General features: G+C 66.8%; 7 protein-coding genes across 7 annotated transcripts in view; 3 read left to right on the top strand and 4 right to left on the bottom strand.

The window, feature by feature from the left end:
• The window catches only part of PFL1_06790 (uncharacterized protein), a gene marked incomplete at both ends in the record, with an annotated part of 4,586 nt that extends 3,043 nt beyond the window's left edge, over positions 1-1,543 (bottom strand). Inside the window, one exon of the mRNA XM_007884336.1 lies at positions 8-1,543. Within this exon, the coding sequence (XP_007882527.1) occupies positions 8-1,543 (1,536 nt within the window). The remainder of the gene's footprint in view (positions 1-7) is intronic.
• Positions 1,544-3,442: 1,899 nt separating this feature from the next.
• PFL1_06791 (uncharacterized protein) lies at positions 3,443-5,466 on the top strand (the record flags this gene model as incomplete). The annotated part of the gene is made up of 2 exons (XM_007884337.1): positions 3,443-4,050; positions 4,209-5,466. 2 exons carry the CDS (start codon positions 3,443-3,445, stop codon positions 5,464-5,466), a joined length of 1,866 nt encoding a protein of 621 aa, XP_007882528.1.
• Positions 5,467-6,267: 801 nt separating this feature from the next.
• PFL1_06792 (uncharacterized protein) lies at positions 6,268-10,665 on the bottom strand (the record flags this gene model as incomplete). Its single annotated transcript, XM_007884338.1, has 2 exons — positions 6,268-7,325; positions 7,521-10,665. The coding sequence occupies 2 exons, from the start codon at positions 10,663-10,665 to the stop codon at positions 6,268-6,270; spliced, it is 4,203 nt and encodes a 1,400-aa protein (XP_007882529.1).
• Positions 10,666-12,901: 2,236 nt separating this feature from the next.
• On the top strand, positions 12,902-14,232 carry PFL1_06793 (uncharacterized protein; the record flags this gene model as incomplete). Its single annotated transcript, XM_007884339.1, has 2 exons — positions 12,902-13,841; positions 13,973-14,232. The coding sequence occupies 2 exons, from the start codon at positions 12,902-12,904 to the stop codon at positions 14,230-14,232; spliced, it is 1,200 nt and encodes a 399-aa protein (XP_007882530.1).
• Positions 14,233-14,374: 142 nt separating this feature from the next.
• PFL1_06794 (uncharacterized protein) lies at positions 14,375-15,193 on the bottom strand (the record flags this gene model as incomplete). The annotated part of the gene is made up of 2 exons (XM_007884340.1): positions 14,375-14,772; positions 14,872-15,193. 2 exons carry the CDS (start codon positions 15,191-15,193, stop codon positions 14,375-14,377), a joined length of 720 nt encoding a protein of 239 aa, XP_007882531.1.
• Positions 15,194-15,841: 648 nt separating this feature from the next.
• PFL1_06795 (uncharacterized protein) lies at positions 15,842-18,319 on the bottom strand (the record flags this gene model as incomplete). Its single annotated transcript, XM_007884341.1, has 3 exons — positions 15,842-17,409; positions 17,527-17,810; positions 17,919-18,319. The coding sequence occupies 3 exons, from the start codon at positions 18,317-18,319 to the stop codon at positions 15,842-15,844; spliced, it is 2,253 nt and encodes a 750-aa protein (XP_007882532.1).
• Positions 18,320-20,956: 2,637 nt separating this feature from the next.
• The window catches only part of PFL1_06796 (uncharacterized protein), a gene marked incomplete at both ends in the record, with an annotated part of 4,691 nt that continues 2,742 nt past the window's right edge, over positions 20,957-22,905 (top strand). The window contains 5 exons of the mRNA XM_007884342.1: positions 20,957-21,122; positions 21,269-21,564; positions 21,673-21,813; positions 21,908-21,970; positions 22,065-22,893. Coding sequence (XP_007882533.1) covers positions 20,957-21,122; positions 21,269-21,564; positions 21,673-21,813; positions 21,908-21,970; positions 22,065-22,893 — 1,495 coding nt within the window. The remainder of the gene's footprint in view (positions 21,123-21,268; positions 21,565-21,672; positions 21,814-21,907; positions 21,971-22,064; positions 22,894-22,905) is intronic.

Raw genomic sequence — 22,905 nt, forward strand, 5'->3', positions numbered from 1 at the left:
CCTGGACGACGCCGGCGCCGCCGCTGGTCTGCTTGTCGCCGCCCTGCTGCCCGGCGGCTGCAGTGGGCTTGCCCTCGTCCTGGTCATCCGCGCCGTGCTCATCCTCCTCCTGCTGGCCGCCCATCGTCCGCTGGACCGCATCCGCCACGTTAGCGGTTCCAGCCCTCCCGCTGGTGCTGCCGCTGCTACCGCCGGCGCCGCCCGTAGTCGACCCGGACGAGCCCGACGGCTTGCCCGATGCCGCTGACCCCCAGTTCTGCGGCAGGAAGACCGACATGACGACCAGGTCGAGCGCCATGGCAGAATCGCGCTGCTTGCGCTTCTTGTCGTTCTGCGCCTCGGCGCTGCCGTTGCCGTTGCCGTTGGGCGCGTCGGGGAGGTTCTCCTGGCCTGCGGGCGTTGTCGCGTCCTTGTCCAGCTGGACCGTCTCGAGCGACGCGCCGTTGAGCTGCTGCTGCTGGATGTTGGTGACGATGCTGAGGAGGGTGCGCTGGCCCTCGGGCATCGAGGTGCCGTGCTGCTGGCGCAGGCTGTGGAGGCGGTTGAGGTGGTTGACGGCCTCGACGGCGGTGACGGCCTTGCGGAGGCGGCGGGTGGCCGAGAGGTTTCGCAGGGCGCGGTCCTTGAGGCAGCATCCGCGCGAGGCTTCCTCATGGAGCGGAGGCAGGTCGGCGAGCCACGGGTGGGCGAGGGCCTGCTTGGCCGTCATGCGCCGGTCGGCGGGGCAGAGGCAGTGGAGGACGAAGTCCTTTGCCGTCTCCGACACGTCGCCCCAGTACTCTGGCTCAAACTCGACCTGCATTTTGAGGATCTGCTGGAAGAGGCTGGGCTGGTCGTCGCCGTAAAAGGGCGTATAGCCGGCGAGGAGGGCGTAGGCGATGACGCCCGTGGACCAGAGGTCGACTGCGGGGCCGTAGCCCTTGCCGAGGAGGACCTCGGGCGAGACGTACTGGGGCGAGCCGCAGGCGGTCATGAGGAGACCCTCGTCGGGGATGAAGCGCGAGAGGCCAAAGTCGGAGATGGCGATGCTGCTGGGCTCGGACTTGTCACGAAGGAGGATGTTTTCGGGCTTGAGGTCGCGGTGGATGATGTCGTGGCCGTGGAGGTAGTCGACGCCCTCGACAATCTGGCGGACAATGTGGCGCGCGTCGAGCTCGTTGTAGTGGACCTTTTCGACGAGGCGCTCGAAGAGCTCGCCGCCGCGGCAGAGGTCGGTGACGATAAAGACGCCCTCCTTTGTCTCGTAGAGGTCCCACATCTTGATGATGTTGGGGTGCTCTACGCGGCCGAGGATGGCGATTTCCTCGCGGAGCATGTTTTCGTTGTTGTCCTTGAGGGGCTTCTTTGCGATGATCTTGAGGGCGCGCTCCTCGCCCGTCGTCTTTTCAATGACCTTTTTGACGACGGCAAACGAGCCCTGGCCGAGGACGTCGGGGAGCACCTTGTACTTTTTCGACAGGGGGACGGGGAGGAGGGGTGTGCCGTCCGACTCGGTCTCGTGGAACCAGGAGCGGAAGGCGTGGTGGAGGTGCTGCCCGACCATGTTGGCGGGGGCGCGAGTTGGGGGTGAGCCGACGACGAGGGGCAGGCTTCACGCGTGTACCGAGGACAGGTTGGCGAGTGGATGAGTCGAGGAGGTGGGATGTTTGCGGAGTGAAGAGTGTCTAGGGAGACGAGCGGCGGCGATTGCAAGCTGCGGCTCTGTGGGAGGCGAGGCGGCGTCTAGTCGGTACTGGGCGACGAGACCGAAAGCCTGACCTCTATGTCGATGCCGAGCGATTCGTGATAAGGAGCGTGGATGGAGCGGAGATGCAGGTGCAACTATCGAGAGGCGGGCGCGGTCACGGGTGGAGCGGTGAGAGGGCCGATGTCGTGGATGGCAAGAGGGAAGCCGTGGTGGATGGGACGCGGTCGGAGATGACTAGGTATGGGGCGGGTCGTCGTCCGTGTGTGTGTGAGCGACGGCGACGGTAATGTGTGATGTGTGATGTGTGACGGTGGTTGTGGTGATGGTGGTGGTGGTGGTAGTGATGGCGGTGACGACGGCGAGGGGCATGGGCGTGCGAGCGGGGACATGCCGAAGACAGGGTGGGGTGGTGCTGGGCACCGCTGCCGTCGCTCGCTCGCTCGCTCGCTCGACGTCGATTGCGGCCGATGTGGAGCAGGCTCTGGCCCAGGCTAGGCCCAGCAGCCCCTTCGGCCAGGTCAAGCGTCTTTGACCCCTGCCTGTTGCGCTGCGCTCTTGGCCCTGGCTGACGTGCGCCGCCGTTGGTTGTTGGGTTGGCGGGCCGCCCTTGATTGTGCCCATTCGGCCTGGGTCCGACGTGCGCTCGCTTTCACGACAGAAGAAGCCAAGGCGCCGCACGAGGGCTGGCATGGCAGGCAGGCCAGACCCTGCCTAGGCTTACTCGCCTGCTCTTTGTCGTCGTCGTCGTCGTCGTCGTCGTCGTCGTCGTCGCCGTCCCCGCACCATGGGCCTGGCTCGCCCTCGACGTCGAAACACGGCGACGCTAGCCCCGCGAAGCCAGCGAGGGAGCGAGCTATCTTCCGCGCGCCGATCCTCGCCACCCGCCGCCGCCGCCGCTTCGGCAGCATGCCCGCACCCCCTGAGAGCTCAGCTGCCCCCGCCTGCCCATCCCCAACTCGAACCCAACCCCGCACGAGTGAGGTCCGTCTGATTGGTTGCCTGCCGGCCCACCCTCCGCCGTGAAAGCCCCGCGGCCATCCCAAAGAAACACGCCGCGCGCCGTCTCGGTGACCGACCGCTGCTAGGCCACGCCGTCCGAGGAGCGTCGATTGTCCGGCCAGCAGGCCTGGCTCTTCGGCTGGCCTGCGCAAAGGTGTCTACCCCTGTGCGGGGCCCACGACGTCCCCCTTCCTCCTCGATGCCGGCCTGCCGTCGTCTGCGTGTGTGTGTGTGTCGAGTCGAGTCGAGTTTGGCCTCGCGCTGCGCCCAGATTGACGCCGTCCATGCCTATGATCGGTTGCAGAGTCGGTAGGCTGGCTCCAGACTGTGTCCACCTCCCAGAGCGAGGCCACAAGAGCAGGCCACACCGGACCAAGGTGGATACGATGCTGCTGACGGCGGGTCGACATGGCCCAGCTCGCGTTGCCTGGCCGCGCGCCTCTCTGCACAGCCACCTACCTGCCTGGCTGCTCTGGCTGCTCTCTGGGCTGCTCTGGCTGGCTGGCTGGTGAGGCTGGGCTGGGCATGCCCGAGTCCCGAGGCCTGCCTCAACTTTTTTCCCCTCTGCCGCTGCGAATTTCGGCCCTGGCCAGGGAGGGGCTTGGCCCTCCGCGACAAGGTCTGCCTTGCCTGCTGCTGCCGCCCTGGAAATTTTGTACACCTACCGTTGGCCTCGCCGTCCAGTCTTCCATCATCCTCGCTCGTCTCCTACGACCCAACCCCTGCTCACGCCCTCACATCCTGATTACCCCCACCATGTCGGACCCGCTGGACGACTCCGCCAGGCCCGTCATGGACGCCACCGCCGCCGCGGCCGAGCAGCCCGCCATGACCAACAAAGAGAAGCGAAAGGCCCTCCAGGCCGCCAAGCGCGCCGCAAAGGAGGCAAAGGCGCTCGAGGCCCCATCCGCGCCGACCACACCCGCGGCCGCCTCATCGACCACCACCAAGCGAAAGAGGGACGCTGCAGACGAAGGCAATGACGCTGCGGAAGAGGAGCCCGCCGCAGACGGCGAGGAGCAGCAGCAAGAAGAAGAAGAAGGAGAAGTCCAGGCGCTCTCGCACAAGGAGCAGCGGCGCAGAAAGAAGCTCGAAAAGAAGGCAAGACTCGAGGGCAAAGAGCTCGGCGTCGCCGCTGCCAAGCATGGCGCCAACGGGTCGTCGTCGTCGTCCCGCGCGGCAGGAGCAACGGCGGGGGCGGCGGCGGCGCCCGTCAAGAGGAGCCCGTGGTGCATCTGGGTCGCAAACATGCGCTTCACCACCGACGAGCAGAAGCTCAAGGAGTTCCTCGAGAACCAGGGCATCGAGGGCATCTCGCGCGTACACATGCCAAAGGGCCCCAGGAAGGAAGAGGCAAACAAGGGGTGAGTCGTCGGCGCCGTCGCAGTCGCGGTCGTGGACACGCAGGACGCAGGACGCAGGACAGACGCTGGCTCGCTCGAAGCCTCCTGGACGCAGTACTGACCCTGCTCCCTCAATCTCCTTCCCTCGACTGTCCACCGTCTCTCGCCGCCATCTTCAGATTCGCCTATGTCGACGTCCCCTCGGCAGAGATGGTCGAGCGCGCCATCGCCCTCTCCGAGTCGCGCCTCGACGGCCGAAACCTGCTCATCAAGTCCGGCAACGACTTCCAGGGCCGACCGCAGCTCAACGCCTCGGCCGCCTCGCTCGCCATGACGGCGCTCGGCACCGCGCCGCAGCAGCCATCGCAGCCCGCCGCCAGCTCCAAGGCCGCCGCCAACGGTGCCGACGCGGGCGGCGTCGACGACAGCGTGGCCTTTTCCGCGCTGCCGGCCTCGGTGCGCGGCAAGACGGGCCTGACAAAGACGGCGCAGAAGATCCTGCGCAGCCAAAAGAACCCGCCGGGCCCCACGCTCTTCCTCGGCAACCTGAGCTTCGAGAGCACCGAAGACGGGATCCGCAGCCTGCTCGAGAACAGCGCCAAGCGCCGCGAAGAGTGGCGCAAGGCCGACAAGGAGGACAAGAAGCTGCAGCGCAAGCGCAAGCGGCAGGAGCGCAAGCGCGCAAAGGCCGAAGAGGGCGACGACGGGTCGGACTCGTCGGCTTCCGAGTCCGAGTCCGAGTCCGAGTCCGAGGATGGTTCGGCGTCGTCGTCGTCTTCGGAATCCGAGGACGAGGGCGGCAAGGTCCGGGGCAAGACGACGACGACGACGGCCAAGAAGAGCAGCGAGGGTGGGATCCGCGGGGCGGGGATCCGCAAGATCCGCATGGGCACGTTCCAGGACACGGGCAAGTGCAAGGGGTTCGCCTTTGTCGACTTCCACACGCCCGCCCACGCCACGGCGTCGCTCATCGACGGGCGCAACGCGCACCTCGATGGGCGCACGATTGTGCTCCAGTACGCCGGTGCAGATGCGATCCGCCGTGGAGCGCCCAAGGGCACCGTGACGGGCGGACCTCGACCTGCCTCTCGACCTCCGCGACAGTGGGGCGTCCCCGCTGCTGGCCAGGGTGCTGCCGGTGAGGGAATGACGGAGGAGGATCGGATCAAGCTGCGCGAGACGGCGCCGGCGCCGGGGACGTTTGATCCGGATGCGCCGGTGGAGAAGAGGCACAAGGAGACCAAGGAGGAGAGGATGGCCAGGAGGGCGGCTCAGAATGCTGCTGCTGCTGCTGCAGGGGGAGAGGGAGGAGGAGGAGGGGGGGAGAGGGAGAGGGAGAGGAAGAGGAGGGCCAAGCCCGGTGCGGCGCTGGCCAATGCGCAGAGGGAGAATGTGGGCATCGTCGAGCATACGGGTACCAAGACGACTTTCGACTAGGCCGCCCGCCGCCCGCCGCCGGGAAGGGGGGGCAAGTGGCAGCCCCGGCCGCCCGGGGGGTCAAGTTTGGGTGGCTGCGACACCTCGGTCGGACCTTAGCTTGTTCTTGGGTCTTGGAGGTTCGAGGGGTTCTTGGCGCTGTCGGTTCGGTGTAAAACGCAGCTGGCTTGACTCTCGTTGTAATCGACGGCTAGACTCTCGTTGTAATCGACGGCTAGACTCTCGTTGTAATCGACGACCGACTTGACGTGTCGTGGCGTGACGTGTTGTGATGTGATGTGACAGTTGAGGGCGTGAGCGGGTGTCCGATCGGCGTGGCCGTCGTCGTCGTCGTCGTCGTATCGTGGTCGCTGAGAATGGGCCGATGAGCGTCTACCGTAGTCGGTAGTCGGTAGACGAGCGAGTCGAGTCGAGTCGGATTGGAGCTGAACATGGCCGGGCAGAGCATAGCATGGCAGAGCAGAGCAGAGCAGACGCTCCCAAAGGTCGACTTGACCCGTCCTAGAGCGCCGTGAACCGCGCCCCCTCGACTGTATCGACGTGCGGCAGGCAAGTCGAGTACCGACTGCCTGGCTGACTGGCTGATCGGCTGACCGGCTGACTGGCTGATGGATGGATGGATGGATGGATTGATCGGAGTAGAAGTACAAGGCCTAGCCCGCCCGCTCGCCCGCTCCCTCCCTGCCTCTCTCTGGCCTCCCTTCTCCCACTTGGCCGCCATCATCGTCGTCGGACCCGTCGTCGACAAAGTTGGGCGCCCCCCTCACCGCGAGCGGGCGAGCGGGCGGGCCAAGGTGGGGATCACCGGTCGAATACGAGCCTCCTGCGCGGCGGCAGCGGCGGCCGCGGGACGACGAGGGCGGCCATGCCCGTACCGACCGTCTCGGCCGGGTTGCCCATGATGATGCTCTCCGAGACGCCGCGCACCTCGTCCGACTTGCCGTAGAGGGCCGCGTCAAAGAGGTGGTCGGTCGTCTTTTCAAAGCTGGCCAGCATCAGCACGCTGTCCTTCATCTTGGCCACGCCGAACCGCGTGATGCCCAGCACCTCGCCCTTGTACGTCATGACGTCGGCCAGCAGCATAATGTGCCGCGGGTCAATCGACATGCCGTGCGCCGACATCGTCGTCTCAATCTCGTTGTACACCGAGGTGCGCGCCGACTCGATGCCCAGCACCGCCTGCATCTCCATGACGTGGTTGGTCGACGTCTGCGTGCCCACCACGCCCTCGGTCGTCATCACCTTGAGCAGGCCGTACCCCTCGACCAGCAGCTTGCGCTGCCCCTTTTCGTCGCTGATGACGGCCCGCGTCGCCGTCGAGATGCCCTTGACGACAATCGACGGCAGCGCCCGCTTGAGCGCCTTGAGGTTGTAGTAGGCGTCGTTTTTGCCGTCCTTGGACTCGCCGTCGACGTAGACGCGGATCCGGTTGCGCTTCGGCACCACCCGGATCTTGTCCTCGCGGATCTTGAGCTTGGGCGCATTGACAATCGCCCACTTGATGTCGTTGAGCGTCACCTCGAGCTGCAGCTTGCGGATCGCGTCCATGTCGATGTGCACGCCCAGGTACGTGTAGTTGGCCGCCCACGCCTCCTCAATCACCGACGCAATGTCGCCCAGGTACGTCTTTTCGATGCGCCCCTTGACGATGCGCGCCGCCGTCTCGCTCCGCTCGCTCACCAGCTTGGCCGAGATAATGGGCGTGTTGATCGTCTTGGCCGCATTGATAATCTCCTTGATGCGCGGCACACCCAGCGTCACGTTCATCGACGCGACACCGGCAAAGTGGAACGTCTTGAGCGTCATCTGGGTGCCCGGCTCTCCAATCGACTGCGCGCCGACGGCTCCGACGGCCGAGCCTGGTGGGGCAGACGGGTCGAGCGGCGGCGGCGGAGGAGGAGCAGGGAGAGGAGGAGCGGGGAAAAGAGGAAAGCGCGACGCGATGACGGATCGGCTCGGCTCGGACCGGGTCAGCAAGGTCTTCTCTCAACGCCGCGACGCCTCAGCGGCTCGGCTCGGCTCGGCTTCCGACCGCGGCTGCTCTGCCAACTCACCTGGCTCGACGCGGGCCTTCATGTACTTGACCCAGCACTCGTCGAGGAACTCGAGCAGCGCCGCCTCCTTGACCTTGGTCTTGTTGTTGACGACGGCGTGCTGCTCGCTGTCGGCGCCCATCGACAGGTCCGTGTCCTCGTCCCACTCGTCCATGCGCTCGAGGGCGGGCCACATGCCAAAGTGCTCGCGGATCTCGGCGGCGCGCCTGACGACGTTGTCAAAGAGGAAGCTGCGCACCTGCTCGCGGTACTTTTCCGTGCACGTGTTGACGAAGCGCGGGCTGTTGAGCTCGCGGTCGACAATCTCGCCCATCTCGTAGGGCATCAGGCCGCGGCCGGGGATGTGGTGCGTGATGGCGAGCGAGTGGCGCCACGAGCGGAAGTACTCGACGGGCAGCGCGTCGCCCTCGAGCTCGGCCGGGTCGAGGCCGTCGTCGCCGTAGACGAACTGCACCACGGTGCCCACCGAGTTGCGCACCGAGATGTCGTAGTGCGTCGACAGGTCCTCGAGCGCCTTCATCAGGCGGCGCGCCATGTAGCCCGTCTCGGCCGTCTTGACCGCCGTGTCGACCAGGCCCTCGCGTCCCGAGATGGCGTGGAAGAGGAACTCGCTCGGCGTGAGGCCGCTGAAGAAGCTGTTGCGCACAAAGCCGCGCGACGGCGGGTCCTTGGACTTTTTGGGGAAGTGGGGCAGCGAGCGGTCCTGGAAGCCGTTCTTGACACGCGAGCCGGCAATGATCTGCTGCCCGACGCACGCCACCATCTGGGCCACGTTGATCTTGGAGCCCTTGGAGCCGCAGACGGCCATGACGAGGGGCGCATTGTGCCGGCTGAGCTCCGTCATGCAGATCTCGCCGACGTCGGCGCGGACGGCCGAGAGGACGCCCGAGATCATGTTTTCGAGCGTCTGCTCCTGGTCGCAGCCGGGCAGGTTCTCGAGCTTGCCGTGCTTGGCCTTTTCGATGAGGTCGAGGCACTCGGCGTACGCCGTCTCGACCTTGGCGTCCTTGTTGTCGCGCAGCCGCGGGCCGGGGATGACGTCGTTGATGCCGAGCGAGAAGCCCTGGTTGGCGAGCCAGCGGGCGCACGTCTTGGCCAGCCGGTTCATGGCCGTGATGGCGGCGTCGGGCCCGTAGTCGCGCAGCATGACGCCAAACACCGAGTTCTTCTTGCCGTCGCCCACCGTCGACTTGTCGAAGACGCCGCACATGACCTCGCTGTTGACAATGACGAGCCAGCCGTCGTTGGGCGACATGTCCTTGGGGTGGCCGTTCTTGGGCTTCTCGAAGGTGCGGCACTGGGCCTCGAGGTTGACGAGGTGGGGCGACCTGCGGTTGGGGCGGATCAGGCAGCCCATGACCTGCTTGCCCGTCCAGAGGCGCACGGGCTTCTGGATCGCCGGCGGCGGGATGTCGATCTGCAGGTCGGCGTCGGCAAAGTAGGAGCACACCTGCGAAAACTGGGCGCGGTCGAAGAAGCGGTCGCGCTTCGAGATGAGGAACGACGCCGTGATAAAGTCCTGGATGGCGGCGATGATGGGCTCGCCGTTGCGCGGCGTGACGAGGTTGTGCTTGACGCCCATGAGCGTCGTCGCCTCGGTCCTCGCCTCCTCGGTCTGGGGCACGTGGAGGTTCATCTCGTCGCCGTCAAAGTCGGCGTTGTAGGGGTTGCACGCGCACTCGTTGAGGCGGAACGTGCGCCAGGGGCGCACCTTTGCGCGGTGGCTCATGATCGACAGCTTGTGCAGCGAGGGCTGGCGGTTGAAGAGGACAATGTCGCCGTCGCGGAGGTGGCGCTCGACAATGTCGCCGACGCGCAGCTTCTGCGCCAGCTCCTCGCGCATGCCGGGGAACTTGAGGAAGCGCTTGAAGCCCGTCTTGCCGTCCTGGAGGTAGTTGGCGCCCGGGTGGACGTCGGTGCCGTTGCGCACCGCCTGCCGCATCCGCTCAATGTTGTGCACAAACACCCGCTCCGGGTAGGTGAGGATCTTGGCCACGCGCTCCGGCACGGCCACCTCGTCGATCTTGAGGTTGGGGTCCGGCCCGATGACGGTGCGCCCGGAAAAGTCGACGCGCTTGCCCGACAGGTTGCCGCGGAAGCGGCCCTGCTTGCCCTTGAGCCGCTGGCAGAAGCCGCGGCTGGGCTTCTGCCCGGGCTGGCTGGGCACGCCCGGCAGCTCCGAGTTGATGTAGAGGGCGACGGTGAGCTGGAGGAAGTCCCACTGCTGGACGAGCTGGCTGGTGGTGGTGCCCTTGCCGCCCTTGACCAGCCCGATCTTGAGGAGCGAGTTGGTGAAGATGATCTCGGTGAGCTTGATGGTGACGTCGTCCTCGTTGGTGGCGCCGTCCTGGGCCACGCTGGGGCGGATGCAGACGGGGGGCACGCAGACGTACTGCCAGATGTACTCCTCGGGCCGCCCAAACTCGGGGCGCAGGCCGAGCAGCTCGCAGTCCTCGTCCGAGATGCGCTTGAAGAGGTCGAGGACCTTGAGCGGGTTGAGGTCCTCCTGGGCCTTGCTGAGGTGCGGCGTGATGTCGCCGTTGCCCATGCGGACGTTGGTGGTGAAGGTGCTGCGGAACTCTTCCAGCTCGGCCGCCGTCTTCTTGGCGCGGAACTTTTCGTGGACAATCTTGAGCTGCCCCTGCTTCTTGACGGTGCCGTTGGTGTAGCCGCACTTTGGGCAGTAGAGGACCTTGCGGGCGCGCGTGTTGACCTCCTTGAAGGTGCGGGTGCGCTGCAGGTTCTCGAGGTTGGGCCGGCGGAAGCGGCGGAGGTACTTGCGGCGGTCGGGCTCCTCGAGGAGGACGTGGGCGCAGTTTTTGCAGATCGACTGGAGGATGGATACGGTGTGCTTGAAGAAGCCGACGTGGAAGACGGGGAGGACGAGCTTGATGTAGCCGTAGTGGCCTACGCAGTCGGCCATCTTGAGGTGGCACGTCTCGCAGAGCGAGTTCTTGTCCGAGATGCCGAGGCGGCGGTCGAGGACGCCGTTGGCGACGGGCTTGCGCTCGGCCTCGCCAATGGTATAGAGGTCGCGCGTGGTGATCTCGATCTCGGACATGTTGACAATGTCCTGCTGCGAGAGCACGCCGAACTGGATGTGCTTGATCTTCTTGGGCGCATCTTGGCTGACGAGCTCCTTCATGGTGGGCGAGCGGACCGGTGACGGCGCGCCACACGAAGGCCGCCGACGGTGCTGGGGAAGTGGGTTAGGGGATGCCTAGCTCGCCACCGAGGGGAGCGGCAGGGGGGAGGAGACGACCGGGCTGGCGTGACGGGACGTGCGCCGGCGCCGATGCTGCTGTTGCTGCCGCCGCCGCAGCTGCTGCCTGCGGAGCCGGGAGAAGAGGAGAGAGCTGTTCAAGCGGCCTCACTGCGGCGTGCCCGAGCAGCCTTGCCGTCCTCGGAGCAGGCGGGGGCCGAGCAAAGGAGCTGCTGGGCAGACTTTTCGCTGCGTTGGCTCGTCGCCGGCGCGGGCCTAGTTGCCAACCAGCGAAACCGGGGCGCGCAGGCAAGCCCGATTCGACTGCGCCCCTCAGTTGGCACCGAGGCAGGCCGTGATGGGGCGGGACGGCGCTGTGCGGTGGTGGTGCTGTGCCGTTCCTGTCGTGGGTTTGGCTGAGGGCGACCTCGGTCAAGTGGCCGGTGAGGCTGACCTGGTCGACGACGGCACTAGCGGGACGTGGTGGGACCGCCGCGGGTATCGAGTAGCTCCACCTTTCGTGTGCGGTGTGAGCGCGGTGGGTGGGCCGATGCAAGGGCGTGGCGGTCGTGGGGATCGACTGGCGGGGTGCGAGATTGGAAGAAATCGTGGGGCAAGCGGTCGTGGCGAACGCAGGGATGAGTCGCCGAGAGCCAGGGCAGCAGGAGGAGGATGGGATCAAGGGACACAGTTGCTGCAGTCTGCGGTCGAGTCGGGTCGGGTCGGGTCGGGCGATGGCGATGAGGATGGCTAGGGCTAGGCGATCAGGAGGGGATGGTGGCAAGGGTGCTGGCGGCCAACGTGGCGAGCCACGGTCAAGATGGAGGGCCCCAACCAGCAGGCCGGCCGGCCGCCTTCTAATTTTTTTTGAAGCCGCCGCCGCTGTCGATGAGGGCTGCAGCGCGCCCCCAACTGCCTGGCCTGGCCTGCCCTCCTGCCGCCTGCGATTTTTTCCTTGCCCACTCGCGAGGCTCGGCGTGGTCTGGATCGGGCGGGAACGAGGCAGGGTGCAGATCCAGATGGGAAAACGAGATCGGGTGCACGCCATCGGCCTCTGGCGCCGTGACGCCGCCTCATTTGCTCGTCGACGAGCCTCAAGGCTGGCCTCGGACGTCGCCCGGACCACGCTGAGCGGCTCAGCGCAGTGCGCTGCAGTCGGAGCATGCCGGTCAGGATGGCGAGAAGCTCGCGGTCCATCCAGAGGGCCGTGATGACAGGTAGAAGAGGGTGAGTAGTTGAGCCAGTCACGACTCGATCCAGTACTTTGGCCGGGGCCGTGAGGCATTGGCATGGGCATGGGTCCGAGACGAGCGTGACTGCCAGGCCAGGCACTAGTGCGGTCCTGGCGTCATGACCGGCGGAGCGGACAGCGGCCTAGGGAGCATGGCACGGCATCGCCGCCGTCGCCCAATCGGGTCTGGCCATGGCCATGCACAGCGACGCGTCGAATCGACTGAGCCCGTCGGCGACAAGGCGCGCTCAAGGTCTCGCTCGAGGACGCGAAAAGGGCTTGACAGGTCCTCGATGGAGAGAGAGGGTTGGTCCTCTCGAGCCTGGTCCTGCACGACGCGGGCGCAGCAGAGGATAGCGGGTGGGTGGCCCGAGTGGCGGTCGTCTTGGTGGTGGCTGCCTGCCTTGGCCGTGGCCGTCGCGGTGGGCGCGTGCTAGATAGGGAGAGAGAGAGAGGAGGTGGCTTGCCTGCCTGCCTTTGGGCACTGCCTGGCCTGCTGGCCCGCGCTTTCCGAAGGCTTGGTTCGGATGCACTGCACGCCTGCGCAGCTTGGATCCGATGTGAAAGCCAGCCAGCCAGCCAGCCGTACGTGCGCACGCGGGGGTCCAAGCCCAACCGAGCAAGCGAGCGGCCGGCTGGCTCGGCGGCCCCGCCTCCCGAAGTCAGCGTGGATGCCGCCACGACCTCCGATCCTTACCCCGCAATCCTTGGCTGCGCTGCAGCGGGGCAGGACGGGGCAAAGTGGTACGGTGCACACGGTTGGTGGTGCTTTCGGCCTCGGCTGCTCTGCTGGCCTCTTCGGTCGACGGATATCTGGCTCGGGGAGAGGGGATCGCTCCGCCGAGCCTCGTTGGCATCGTCATAAAGCCACTTGCCTCTCCTCCCTCGTCGTCGTTGTCGACCTGCCACCATCACCTCACCTCTCCCCTGATCCATACCGCTTCAGCGATGGCCACCCAGACTCTATCCGCCACCTCGACCTCGACCTCGACCGCCACCGACGGCGGCGACGTCAAGCTGCGCGCCGGCGCCACGGCAGCATCCCTGCCCGCACCCGCGCCACCGCGACCTGGCACCGCCCGTGACTCTGCCTCTGCCTCTGCCTCTGCCTCGTCGTTCCCCGGCCATGCCTATACGCTGACCCCCACCGAGGCCTCGCTGCGCTCCCGCCGCAAGTGGGGCTACCTGCGTGCCATCTACGACAACACCAAGCTCATGAGCCTCACGCCGCACCTCGTCACCATCTCCCTCACCCTCGCCTTCAACGCGTCGCCGCTCGCACCGCCCTTCTACCGCTGGCTCAATACCCACTCGCGCTTCACCATCCTCGTCGTGCACAACTACCTCATCAACGCCGCCGTCCAGACCGCCTGCGTCGCCCTCTTCACCTACTCGGACCTCGCCCGCCGACCCAGCTGGGTATCGCGCTACAAGATCCAGCCGCACAAGTCCGTCACGCCGGCCCAGTACCGCAAGATCCTCGGCGTCGTCGTGTGGAACATGCTCGTCGTCAACACCCTCGCCAGCCTCTCCTTCTTCCCGCTCGCACAGTGGCGCGGCAACCCGACGTCGTTCGAAACGCTCCCCTCGCCGCCCCGCCTGCTCCGCGACTGGGCCATCTGCCTCCTCGCCACCGAGGTCGGCTTCTACGCCGTCCACCGCGCCCTCCACCACCCGCGCCTCTACCGCCACGTACACAAGCTCCACCACGAGTTCACCGCCCCCTGCGCCGCCGCCGCCACCTACGCCCACTGGATCGAGCACTACCTCTCCAACCTCTTGCCCGTCTTCCTCGGCCTCGTCATCTCGCGCGCACACTTCTCCGTCATGGTCCTCTTCTTTTCCGGCCTCCTCATCGGCACCCACGCCCACCACTCCGGCTACAACAGTCGGTACCGCCGGTCCCTTTTCCCTCTCTTCGTTTATTCTCGTTCGCCGCTGACCCTGATTCCTCTTCTTCTCGCCGTCTGCCTCTTCACCACCTACCTCCCTTCCGTCCTCCCCCTTTTCATCGGACAGTCCCGTTCCTTGGCAATGCGCTGCCGCACGATTGGCACCATTACGCGACGGTGGAGAACTTCGGCCCCACGGGGTTGCTCGACGCCCTCCTGGGCACCGACAAGACTTTCCGGTCCTGGCTCAGAGAGGTGGATGCCACCTTCAACGGCGACCGCGTCCGGGCCAACACGGCCGCCCTCGAGACGCTCGCCCGCTTCGACGGCGACTCGGACCAGGGCGAACGCCAAGGCGAGGGCGAGAGCGAGAGCGAGAGCGAGTGAGGACGCCTGTCCTACTGCCCTCGACGTTGGGATCCTCGGTCGATGTGTATTCGGGCCAGACGGCTAGCAGAAGTGATGGATCCGCCGCATCTCCCTCGAACCGTGTTCCATTCCGCGCTGTGACTGCCTTCCCCCTTTGCGCCTACCCGCGCCCTTCGAGCTTGGTTTCGAGGTAGACCCGGTGCACCTCGCGCGCAATGGCCCGCATACCGAGGTAGGAAGGGTGGAAAGCGGGCGTCTTCCAAAAGTCCCAGAGTCGGAACCTGCCGACCCACTCGACGTCGCAACCGAGGCTATGTTGCTCGCTGAGGTCGTACAGCTCGACGCGGGTGACGAGTTGGTTCCTGTGCGATGCGATGTGGTTGTAGATCTCGACGAGATCAGAGGCGATGGAGCGGTACCGATCGATGCGGTCCTGGTTGAAGGGTACGTCCGTGCGCGGTCGAGTGTGCGGGCCGACGACCTGGATGTAATCGACGAGGAGGATGCGTGCTCGCGGAGCTTTGCGGTGGATACGGTCGATGAGGTCCAGCATCCGTTCTCGTACCGTGCGCGGCGAGGCGGATTCGAGCGATCCCAACATCCCACACCACCCCATTACCACTTTGAGGAGCCAGGGGATCGAATCGACAAACATACCTCCGATATACCCCATATCGTTGCCGCCCACCGTCAATGTGATCACGTCCGCATCGCGGGGCAGCAGATCGAGCTGCGGCGCAAATACACTCCCATCCTGCGCCCCCTGCGGCTCGTCGACCAGATTCGCCACAGTCGCACCCGATACCGTCAGATCCACGAACCGAGACCCCGCAACGAGCTGCGAAAAAAGCGTAGGGTAGTTGAGCTGCGACCGCCCCGCCGCTTCGTTGGAGAACGGCGGCAGACCCGGTCCCGCCGCAAACGAACTGCCCATCGAGACTATGAGCGGTCCCGAGACGTTGGTCTCCTTTTCCGACATCGTCGTTCGTGGAGTCGCGCCCGTCGTGGTAGGGCCGGTGAGGAGTGGTGCGGTGTCGCTCATTGCGCTTGCAGTCACGACGATGGTGATAGTGGTGGTGGTGAGGAGGAGGGCAAGGGGAAGGCAGCAGGCAGCAGGCAGCAGGCAGGACGACGCGAGAGCGGCCACCGTCGGGCCTGCGCGTGCCATGTGCCTCCGTTCGGCTAGAGTTCCGACCGACCGACCGACCGACCCGCCTGGCTTCCAGTGGAGGGGGCTGTGCACGTAGACCTGACCTCGCAGCTCGGGTCGCTCTCGACGAGCACATACACGCGCAAGCACAGCCCATCACCTCTCGCACCGAGTCGATTCGGGTCGAGTCGAATCAGGTCAGGTCGGATCGGATCGGTCCGGTTCGCTTCGCTTCGGTTCGAGCTGGCTGGCTCGCTGGCTCGCGATGGCCATGGCGGTGGCGGTGGCGGCGGCGAGGCGCAGGCGCAGGCGTGATAGAATACAGGTCGACCCGCCCGCGCGCGCAAGTGTGAGGCGATCAAGGTCGCTCGTCGTCAACTGGAGAGAAGAGCAATCAAGCTGGACGCCATCGACCAGGCAGGGACGGAGCAAGTCACTTTGACAATCGAGTCACGGCAGGCAACGACGAGCGCCACGCTAGGCAGCACCCACGCCGCCCGCACCAACCCTGCGCGCCGGGCGCGACGACGACGACGACGAGGCCCTCGTCCTTTTGGTGCGCGTCCTCTTGCCCGTCGTTGGGCTGCCCGCCTCGGCGCCGCTGAGCGACGCCGTGCCGTCGCTGCTCTCTCCGTCGTCGGCGCCCTCGCCGCCGCCGCCGCGGATCGTCTCGACGGTCACCGTCCTCTGGCGGATCTCGAGCACGCGCTCGCCCTCGGCCGTCTCGACCACCCTGCCCGTCACCTTTTCGCTCTCGGCCGCCACGACGCTCGACGCTCCGGCCTCGTCACCCTCGTCGGCGAGCACGGCGCCGGATCCGCTGCCCCGCGCGTGCGCACGCTGCTGCTGGCTAAAGTGCTCGTCGTCCTCGATCCACGTCTCGCGCAGCGCAAGGTAGTAGCCAAACGAGGCCGACGCGCCCCACACGGGCGCCAGCGCCACCAGCGCCAGCACGCAGCGCGACTGGAACTCGAGCCTCGAGCGGTCGATCCGGTCGAGCGTGACGGTGGTGGGTGCGACGAGCGTCGTGGAGCTGCCCCCGGCCGCCGACGCCTCCGACGACCTCGCCCTCAGCGCGGCCACGGCGGCCGACGTCGGCACGCGCGCGCTCGGGCTCGTCTTGGCGTCCTTCCAGAGCCACAGGCCGCTCTCGATGAGGATGAAGGCCACGACGCTCGCCAGCACCGCCAGGTGGTCGGAGCCAATCGAGCTGACGGCCGGGTGGCGGTGGAACGTCTGCGGGTACACGAGCTGCGCCGACTGCCACAGCCGCTGCGGCAGCGGCACGGGCAGGTCAAAGTCGCCGCGCACGCCCGAGACGACGCGGTAGACGCTGCCGAGGCGGAGCGCCACGCTGCTCGTGGCCAGCGCCAGGTGGACGAGCTTGGGGTCGAGGTAGAAGGGCACGCGCCTCTTGCTCCTCACGAACCTCGTGGCGGCCGCCTTGTCGCCGGCCGTGGCCAGGGGGTGGCCAAAGGCGGCACTGCTCTTGAGCTTGCGCGCCGTCGAGCGGCGCAGCGGGTAGAGGACCGCGAGCATGGGGAAGGCGTGCATCACCAGCACCTTTGCCAGCGTGTCCGGTCCCGAAAAGATCGAGTAGAGCCCGCCGAGCAGGAAGAGGGGCATGGCGATGCGCTCCGGCACCAGCCTGCTCAGCAGGGCGCCCGCCTTGACCGAGAGCGTGGCGCGCGGCGCCATCGGGATGCGCTGGACGGTGGTCGAGGCCGTGGCCGTCGTCTTGGCGGGGCTGTGCGAGGCGCGTCCGGCGGCGTGGGAGCGGCCGTGGCTGTGGCTCGGCGGCGACATGGGCGGAGGCATGAGCAGCTCGGACTCGGAGCGCGCCAGCTCGCGCCTCTGGGGCGCCTCTGCGGGCTGAATGGTGATGGTCGTCTTGACGGTGCCGGCGCGGGGCGATGCGGGGACGAGGTCCTGCGCGTCGAGGCGGTAGATGACGGCGAGCTGGAAGAGGTTGAAGGCGAAGCTGATGGCGACGAGCTGGCCGAGCAGCATGAAGGTGGCGACGTGCGGGATCCTCAGGCGCTTGGCTGAGGGCGACGCCGGGGGGATGGCAAGAAGCAAGGGGCCAAGGAGCGGGTCAGCTAGTCGAGCCCGAGGGAGCCCTTGCTATGGGCGATCTGGACCGCGTGTGCGACGAGGCTCACCTTCGCTGCGCAAAAAGACGGCCCAGCTGCCGACGGTGATGATGCAGATCTCGCTGCTCCACCACCAGGCGTTGCTGTCGCGCACGACCTCGAGCCAAGCCTGCTCAAACAGGCTGAGCGAGCCGAGCCACTGCGAGATCCTGAGGAGGCGGAGGTGGAGCGAGGGGACGATGAGGTCCGGCTGGTCCCAGCTCAGCGGCGGCGGCGCGGGCGGGAGCGGGTACGAGGTGAGGTGGCAGTTTGCGATGTAGGCGCGGTAGGAGTGGAAGAGGAAGGCGAACATGCTGGGCGGGCAGGATGTGGGCAGGATCAGGCACGTTGAGGTCACCGGCGTGAGTGGGCGGAAAGGCAGCAGGAGCAGGGAGTGACGGAACACGACGCCGGCTGCTCACTAGTTCCAGGTAGAGACGAGGCTCGCGACTGCGAGGATTGCGGTGATGCGCTTTGCGTTGCGGGCGTCATTCTTGAAGGCCCAGGCCGAGATGCCGACGAGGAGCTCGGTGGCGCGCGTGTCGGACTTGGTGGGGCGCGTGCCGTCGTCGCCTTCGCCTTCGGTGTCCGGGTGGTCGATGGCGTGGTCCTGACCGGCGGCATCTGCGAGGGGGGCGATGAGGGTGGTGGTGGCGTAGCTGCGTGTGGCTACGCGGAGCGCCTTTGTGGCGATGTAGAGGTTGATGGCGAGGTAGGCGGCGAGGATGGCGAGGTTGGGCTCAAAGAGGGCGTAGACGAGGGAGCGGTAGCTCGACTGGTCCGGGCCCGCGATGGGGGCCCTGTCCATGACGTCGAACGTCATTGCCGGGTGGCGCTAGAAAAAAAGGGAGGGAGCAAAGGAGAGGGGACCTTGAACTTCGAGTGCGAGGCGCTTGGAGGGAGCGAAAGAGGGGGCTTGGAGAGTTGAGTGCGGGGGGGAACGCCAGAGATGAGGCTGCTCGAGGAGGGCCTGGCTATCGAGGTGGCAGACGAGGGTGAGGTTGCTTGCCCACGGGGGATGGAGGACGATGGCGGCGCAGCCTCGATGAAGCGATGGCGGGCGGGTGGTGGTGGTGGTGGTGGTGGTCAAAGAGAAAGCAAGGTCGGTCGGAAGCAAGCCGACAGAGGGCCACCGGCTGGATGGATGGAAAGGGCGAGGGCGAGGGCGAGGCGAGCGAAGCCAGGGTCGAGGCAGCAGTCAGCCGATGGTCCGTGGGCGGGGCCCTTGCTAGAGGCAGGCAGGCACGCCGTGCGTCATTGGCCATTTTCCTCTGATTTTTGGCAGGCCCCAGGTCAAAGCCAAGGTGGAGGCAGGGCAAAGCCGCCCGTGGGGCCCATGCACGCGGCGCCCGTCTGAGCGGCTGCTGTCAGGCCTGCCTCACGGTTCGGCCCAGCCGCGCTCTCGCCTTTCCTTCCCCAACAGCCTCGCTCCCCACCCAGCCGTGATTGCGCAAAGTACCACGACGACAGCGACGGCGACGGCCACTCTGAGCGGCAGAGTCGTACCCGAGAGCGCCTTCCGCTGGGTCGACGTCGGCTGCTCCGCCACGCGCACGCCGTGGCCGAGTCGGAGAGCCAGAGGCAGGCGTGTGGCCTCTAGCGGGCATCGCATCATAGCCCAGCGCTGCCCGTCGGTCGGCCCGCCCCCGCTGCCAGGTCGAGGTCGAGCCTCGAATGAGACCCGGCTGCCTTTGCGCGTTGGCACCTCTTCGCTTGGCCCCCTCCGCGCGCAAAGTTCCGTTGGCATGGCCAAGCCAAGGTAGGGCAGTGCGTCGATTGCACCAAGAGGAGCTGCGCCTCTCGTCGTTTACCGCTGCCTCTTGGCCCACGGCGCACGGGCCGGGCTTCCTCGCCGTCGACTGACTGGCATCGCCGTTGTCGAGCTCGATCCCAAGCGCTCAGGAGGTGCAAACGACCTGCCTCGCCACCGGCCGGCGACGCACGAGGCAGCCCACAGCGCTCAGTGCCGGGGCCAGGGACGCGCGTCGTCAGGCATTGCTGCCGCGGATCGCAACCCAAGGGGTGTGCTCGACGTCTTTGCTTTGCAAGCGACCTAGCTCCGAGGACGTGACGGTCATTCCAGTTGGTGGCAGCGTCGTCTCGGCCTCCTGCCCCCCCGGCCCGAACGTGCGAGCTGCGTGTCGCCACAGTCGCCATTCCCTGGCCTCGCTCGTCGATCGTCCTATTCGGCGGCTCCCTTGACGGCCCTGTGGCAATATAGCCATCCCTGGCCGACTTCCGGGGGCAGCGTCGACGTACTGCGAGGTCTGCCTTGCCCCTTGACCCCTTGAGGGCGTTGGCACGGATAGCCACCCGACTGAGCCTGGTCGCCGCGCCATGACTGAGCTCCGCTTGCTTGCTTGCTTGCTTGCCTGGCCGCAACGCGTGTGCTGCGAGAGGCCCTCCCGGCGGCTGGACGAGCCAGACCTGCTCCTAGGTCGCCTGCTCAGACGGAGGTCGCCAGGCAGCACAGGAGCGTGTGCGATGGGCGATGGTCAGTGACGGGGCGCTCTACGCCAGAGCCAGCAGCTCGACGGCGACGTTGCTCGCAAGGGGCAGCAAGCAAGCAGCGTCGGCAGCGGCGGCGGCGGCGTGGCCAGGCTCGATGGGATCCGGTCGTCTGGGCGGGGCAAGAAGAAACGGCGGGGCCCGCCTGGCTGGCTGGCTGACAGGCTGACAGGCAGGCAGGCAGGCTGGCTGGCTGGACCCTGGCAGACCGGGCGGCGGGCCGACGCGCGCCATTTTTCGCCTGCCTGGTTGGTTGCTTGGCCTGTTGGGCTGCCCTCCGAGGCAGGCGAGCTAGCTGCCTGCCTGCCTGCCTGCCTGCCTCGCCTGCTGCTCTGTCTCCAGCTGCAGCCGCCCAAAATCAAAACACACTCTCCACGCCCGCCCGCCCCCACCCACTCACGTCGCTTCTTCGACGACCAACACCCGCAGCCACCTCGACCTTCCCGACCCTCATCACCCGACCAACGCCATCGCCAGCGCCATCCTCCCTGCCGCTGTCATCAGGCTGGCACTCCTCTTCTCTCACCCTCTCTCGCTCTGCTCTCTTGCCGCTCATATCCGCCTAGTCTCGCTCTCGGCCGCCCCCGCCCGCCGCCCGCCGCTGTACCGCTCACCGTTCCCCTCCCGCAGCGCCTCATCTTCGGCAGCTATTGTCTTCTGACCTGCCTTCGATCGCCCACCTGTATTGGCCAGCGCGGCCGTCATCATCGAGCCGTCCCTGACCGCCCTCGGCTCCCTGCGCCTGCCACTTGCCGCAAGCAGCGTCGAGGCAGCGCTCAAAAGTGCCCTGCCCCCGCTCGGCGTCGGCTCCCGACTGCACCGTGGCCCAGTCTCGCCTGACGGCCCTCGACAGTGCCGCTAGCTCGAGCGAGCCTCACACGCCACCCTTCCTCCCGTCGCCATCCTCCCACCGGACTCGCCCTTTTCCCTTCGTGCTCCTCTCGATCTCACCATGGCTTCCACCAGCTCGGTCACGCTCGAGCAGCACACCGCTCCCACCTTTGCCCCCGACGACTCCGACTTTCTCGACAGCGACGTCGATCACGACCAGGACGCCGCCGACCGCGAGATCGAGCAGGCCATCCTGGCAGAGCCGCACCCGTCCGAGATCAAGCGAGGTGAGCAGCGACCCTCCGAGCAGACTTGTTGCTTCCCTCGCGCTTGGCAAAGTCTCCCGCTAAGCGGCACGGTGACTGACTGTCTTCCCTTCCTCTTCTGCCTTGTGCCTCCTCTTCCCCCTCTCTGTCGCTTCCACCACCGCCAGGCCACCGCAGCGCAGCGACGGCCTCGTCTGCCCATCCGAACGCCCCCAAGCCCTCGCACGACCTCATCCAGGTTTCGCGCCGGCTATGGTTCACCTACTTCCCCGAACCTGCCCCCTCTCCGGCGCTCCTCAACCGCAAAAATGGCCGCCTCGCCGCACCCAGCGCCGACGCGGGCCGCTACCACTGGTTCAACGTCGACAACGACCTCGTCTATCTCAGCTTCTTTGACGACTGGGGCCCGCTCAACGTGGCCATGTTCTATCGCTTCTGCCTCCACGTCCACCATCTCCTCACTGTGGGTGCTCGTTCCGGCTTTCAGCTGTCTGGTCGATCGGCGACGCGGCTCGTCGACGTGGCTCCTGACTCCTAGTTCTCCTCCCTTTTCCCACCCTGCGCCCGCCAGTCCGAGGATCAGGTCGAGCGCCTGGTGCTCTATACAGCCGACGCCTCGTACAGCAAGGCGAACACGGCGCTGCTGGCGGCGCTCTACGCCATGATCATCGACAAAGTGACGCCCGCCGACGCCTTCCACCCATTCAGCCAGGTGGGTCACCGACGCATGCCTCCCGCTCCGATCCACACAGTCCATCACTGATGCTCGCTCGCTCCCCCACCCTTGGCCAACTCCTTGTCGGCAGCTCGAGTTTGAGCCGTTCCGGGACGCGGGCTACGGCCGACCCGACTTCTACCTCACGATCCAGGTGAGCGCCGGGCACCAGGCCCCGCTGCTAGGATGCCACGCCGCGGCTGTCGCTGATGCGCTCTAACCTCCCTCCCCCCAACACCGGCCACCAGGACATCCTCTACGGCATGCAAAAGGCCATCACGCTCAACCTGCTCGACCTGACGACGTTCAATCTCGACGAGTACGAGCACTTTGAGCAGGTGCAGAACGGCGACTGGAACTGGCTCACCCCCAATTTTATCGCGTTTGCCAGCCCAAACGACCGCGACTATGTGGCGGCCTTGCGCCAGAGCGAGGGCCGCCCGCTGCGCGAGAGCTACCTGCCCAAGCCCAACTCGGCGTTTGCCAACACCATCCGCCACTTCAAGGACCGCGGCGTCAAGCTCGTCGTGCGGCTCAACAACCCGCTCTACGACAAGGTGGCGTTCGAGGAGGCGGGCATCGAGCACCTCGACCTCTACTTTGACGACGGCTCCAACCCGAGCGACGCCATCCTCTACCGCTTCATCGAAAAGGCCGACGAGGTCGTCGGCGCCGGCGGCGTCGTCGCCGTCCACTGCAAGGCCGGCCTCGGCAGGACCGGCGTCCTCATCGGCGGATACCTCATCTGGAAGCACGGCTTTACCGCGTCCGAGGTCATCGGCTTCATGCGCCTCATGCGGCCCGGCTGCGTCGTCGGCCCGCAGCAGCACTTCATGTACGAGAACTTTGTCGAGTGGATCCGCAAGGGAGCCCGCGAGTCGGCGCTCAAAGAGGCGCACGCCACGCTCGCCAGGGAGAGGGAGGCGCTCCTCAGGGCGGGCAGGCTGCCGCTCAGCGCGTCGGGACGCTCCTCGCTCAAGCGGCCAGCCACGCCAGACGACGGCGACGACGACGGCGACGAGGGCGCGGACGACTCGGGCCACGCGGGCGCGGCCGGGGACGGAGTCGGGCGCCGGAGTCGAGCGATCT

The sequence above is a fragment of the Pseudozyma flocculosa genome, assembly GCF_000417875.1.
Source record: "Pseudozyma flocculosa PF-1 unplaced genomic scaffold scaffold00031, whole genome shotgun sequence".
Taxonomy (NCBI): domain Eukaryota; kingdom Fungi; phylum Basidiomycota; class Ustilaginomycetes; order Ustilaginales; family Ustilaginaceae; genus Pseudozyma; species Pseudozyma flocculosa.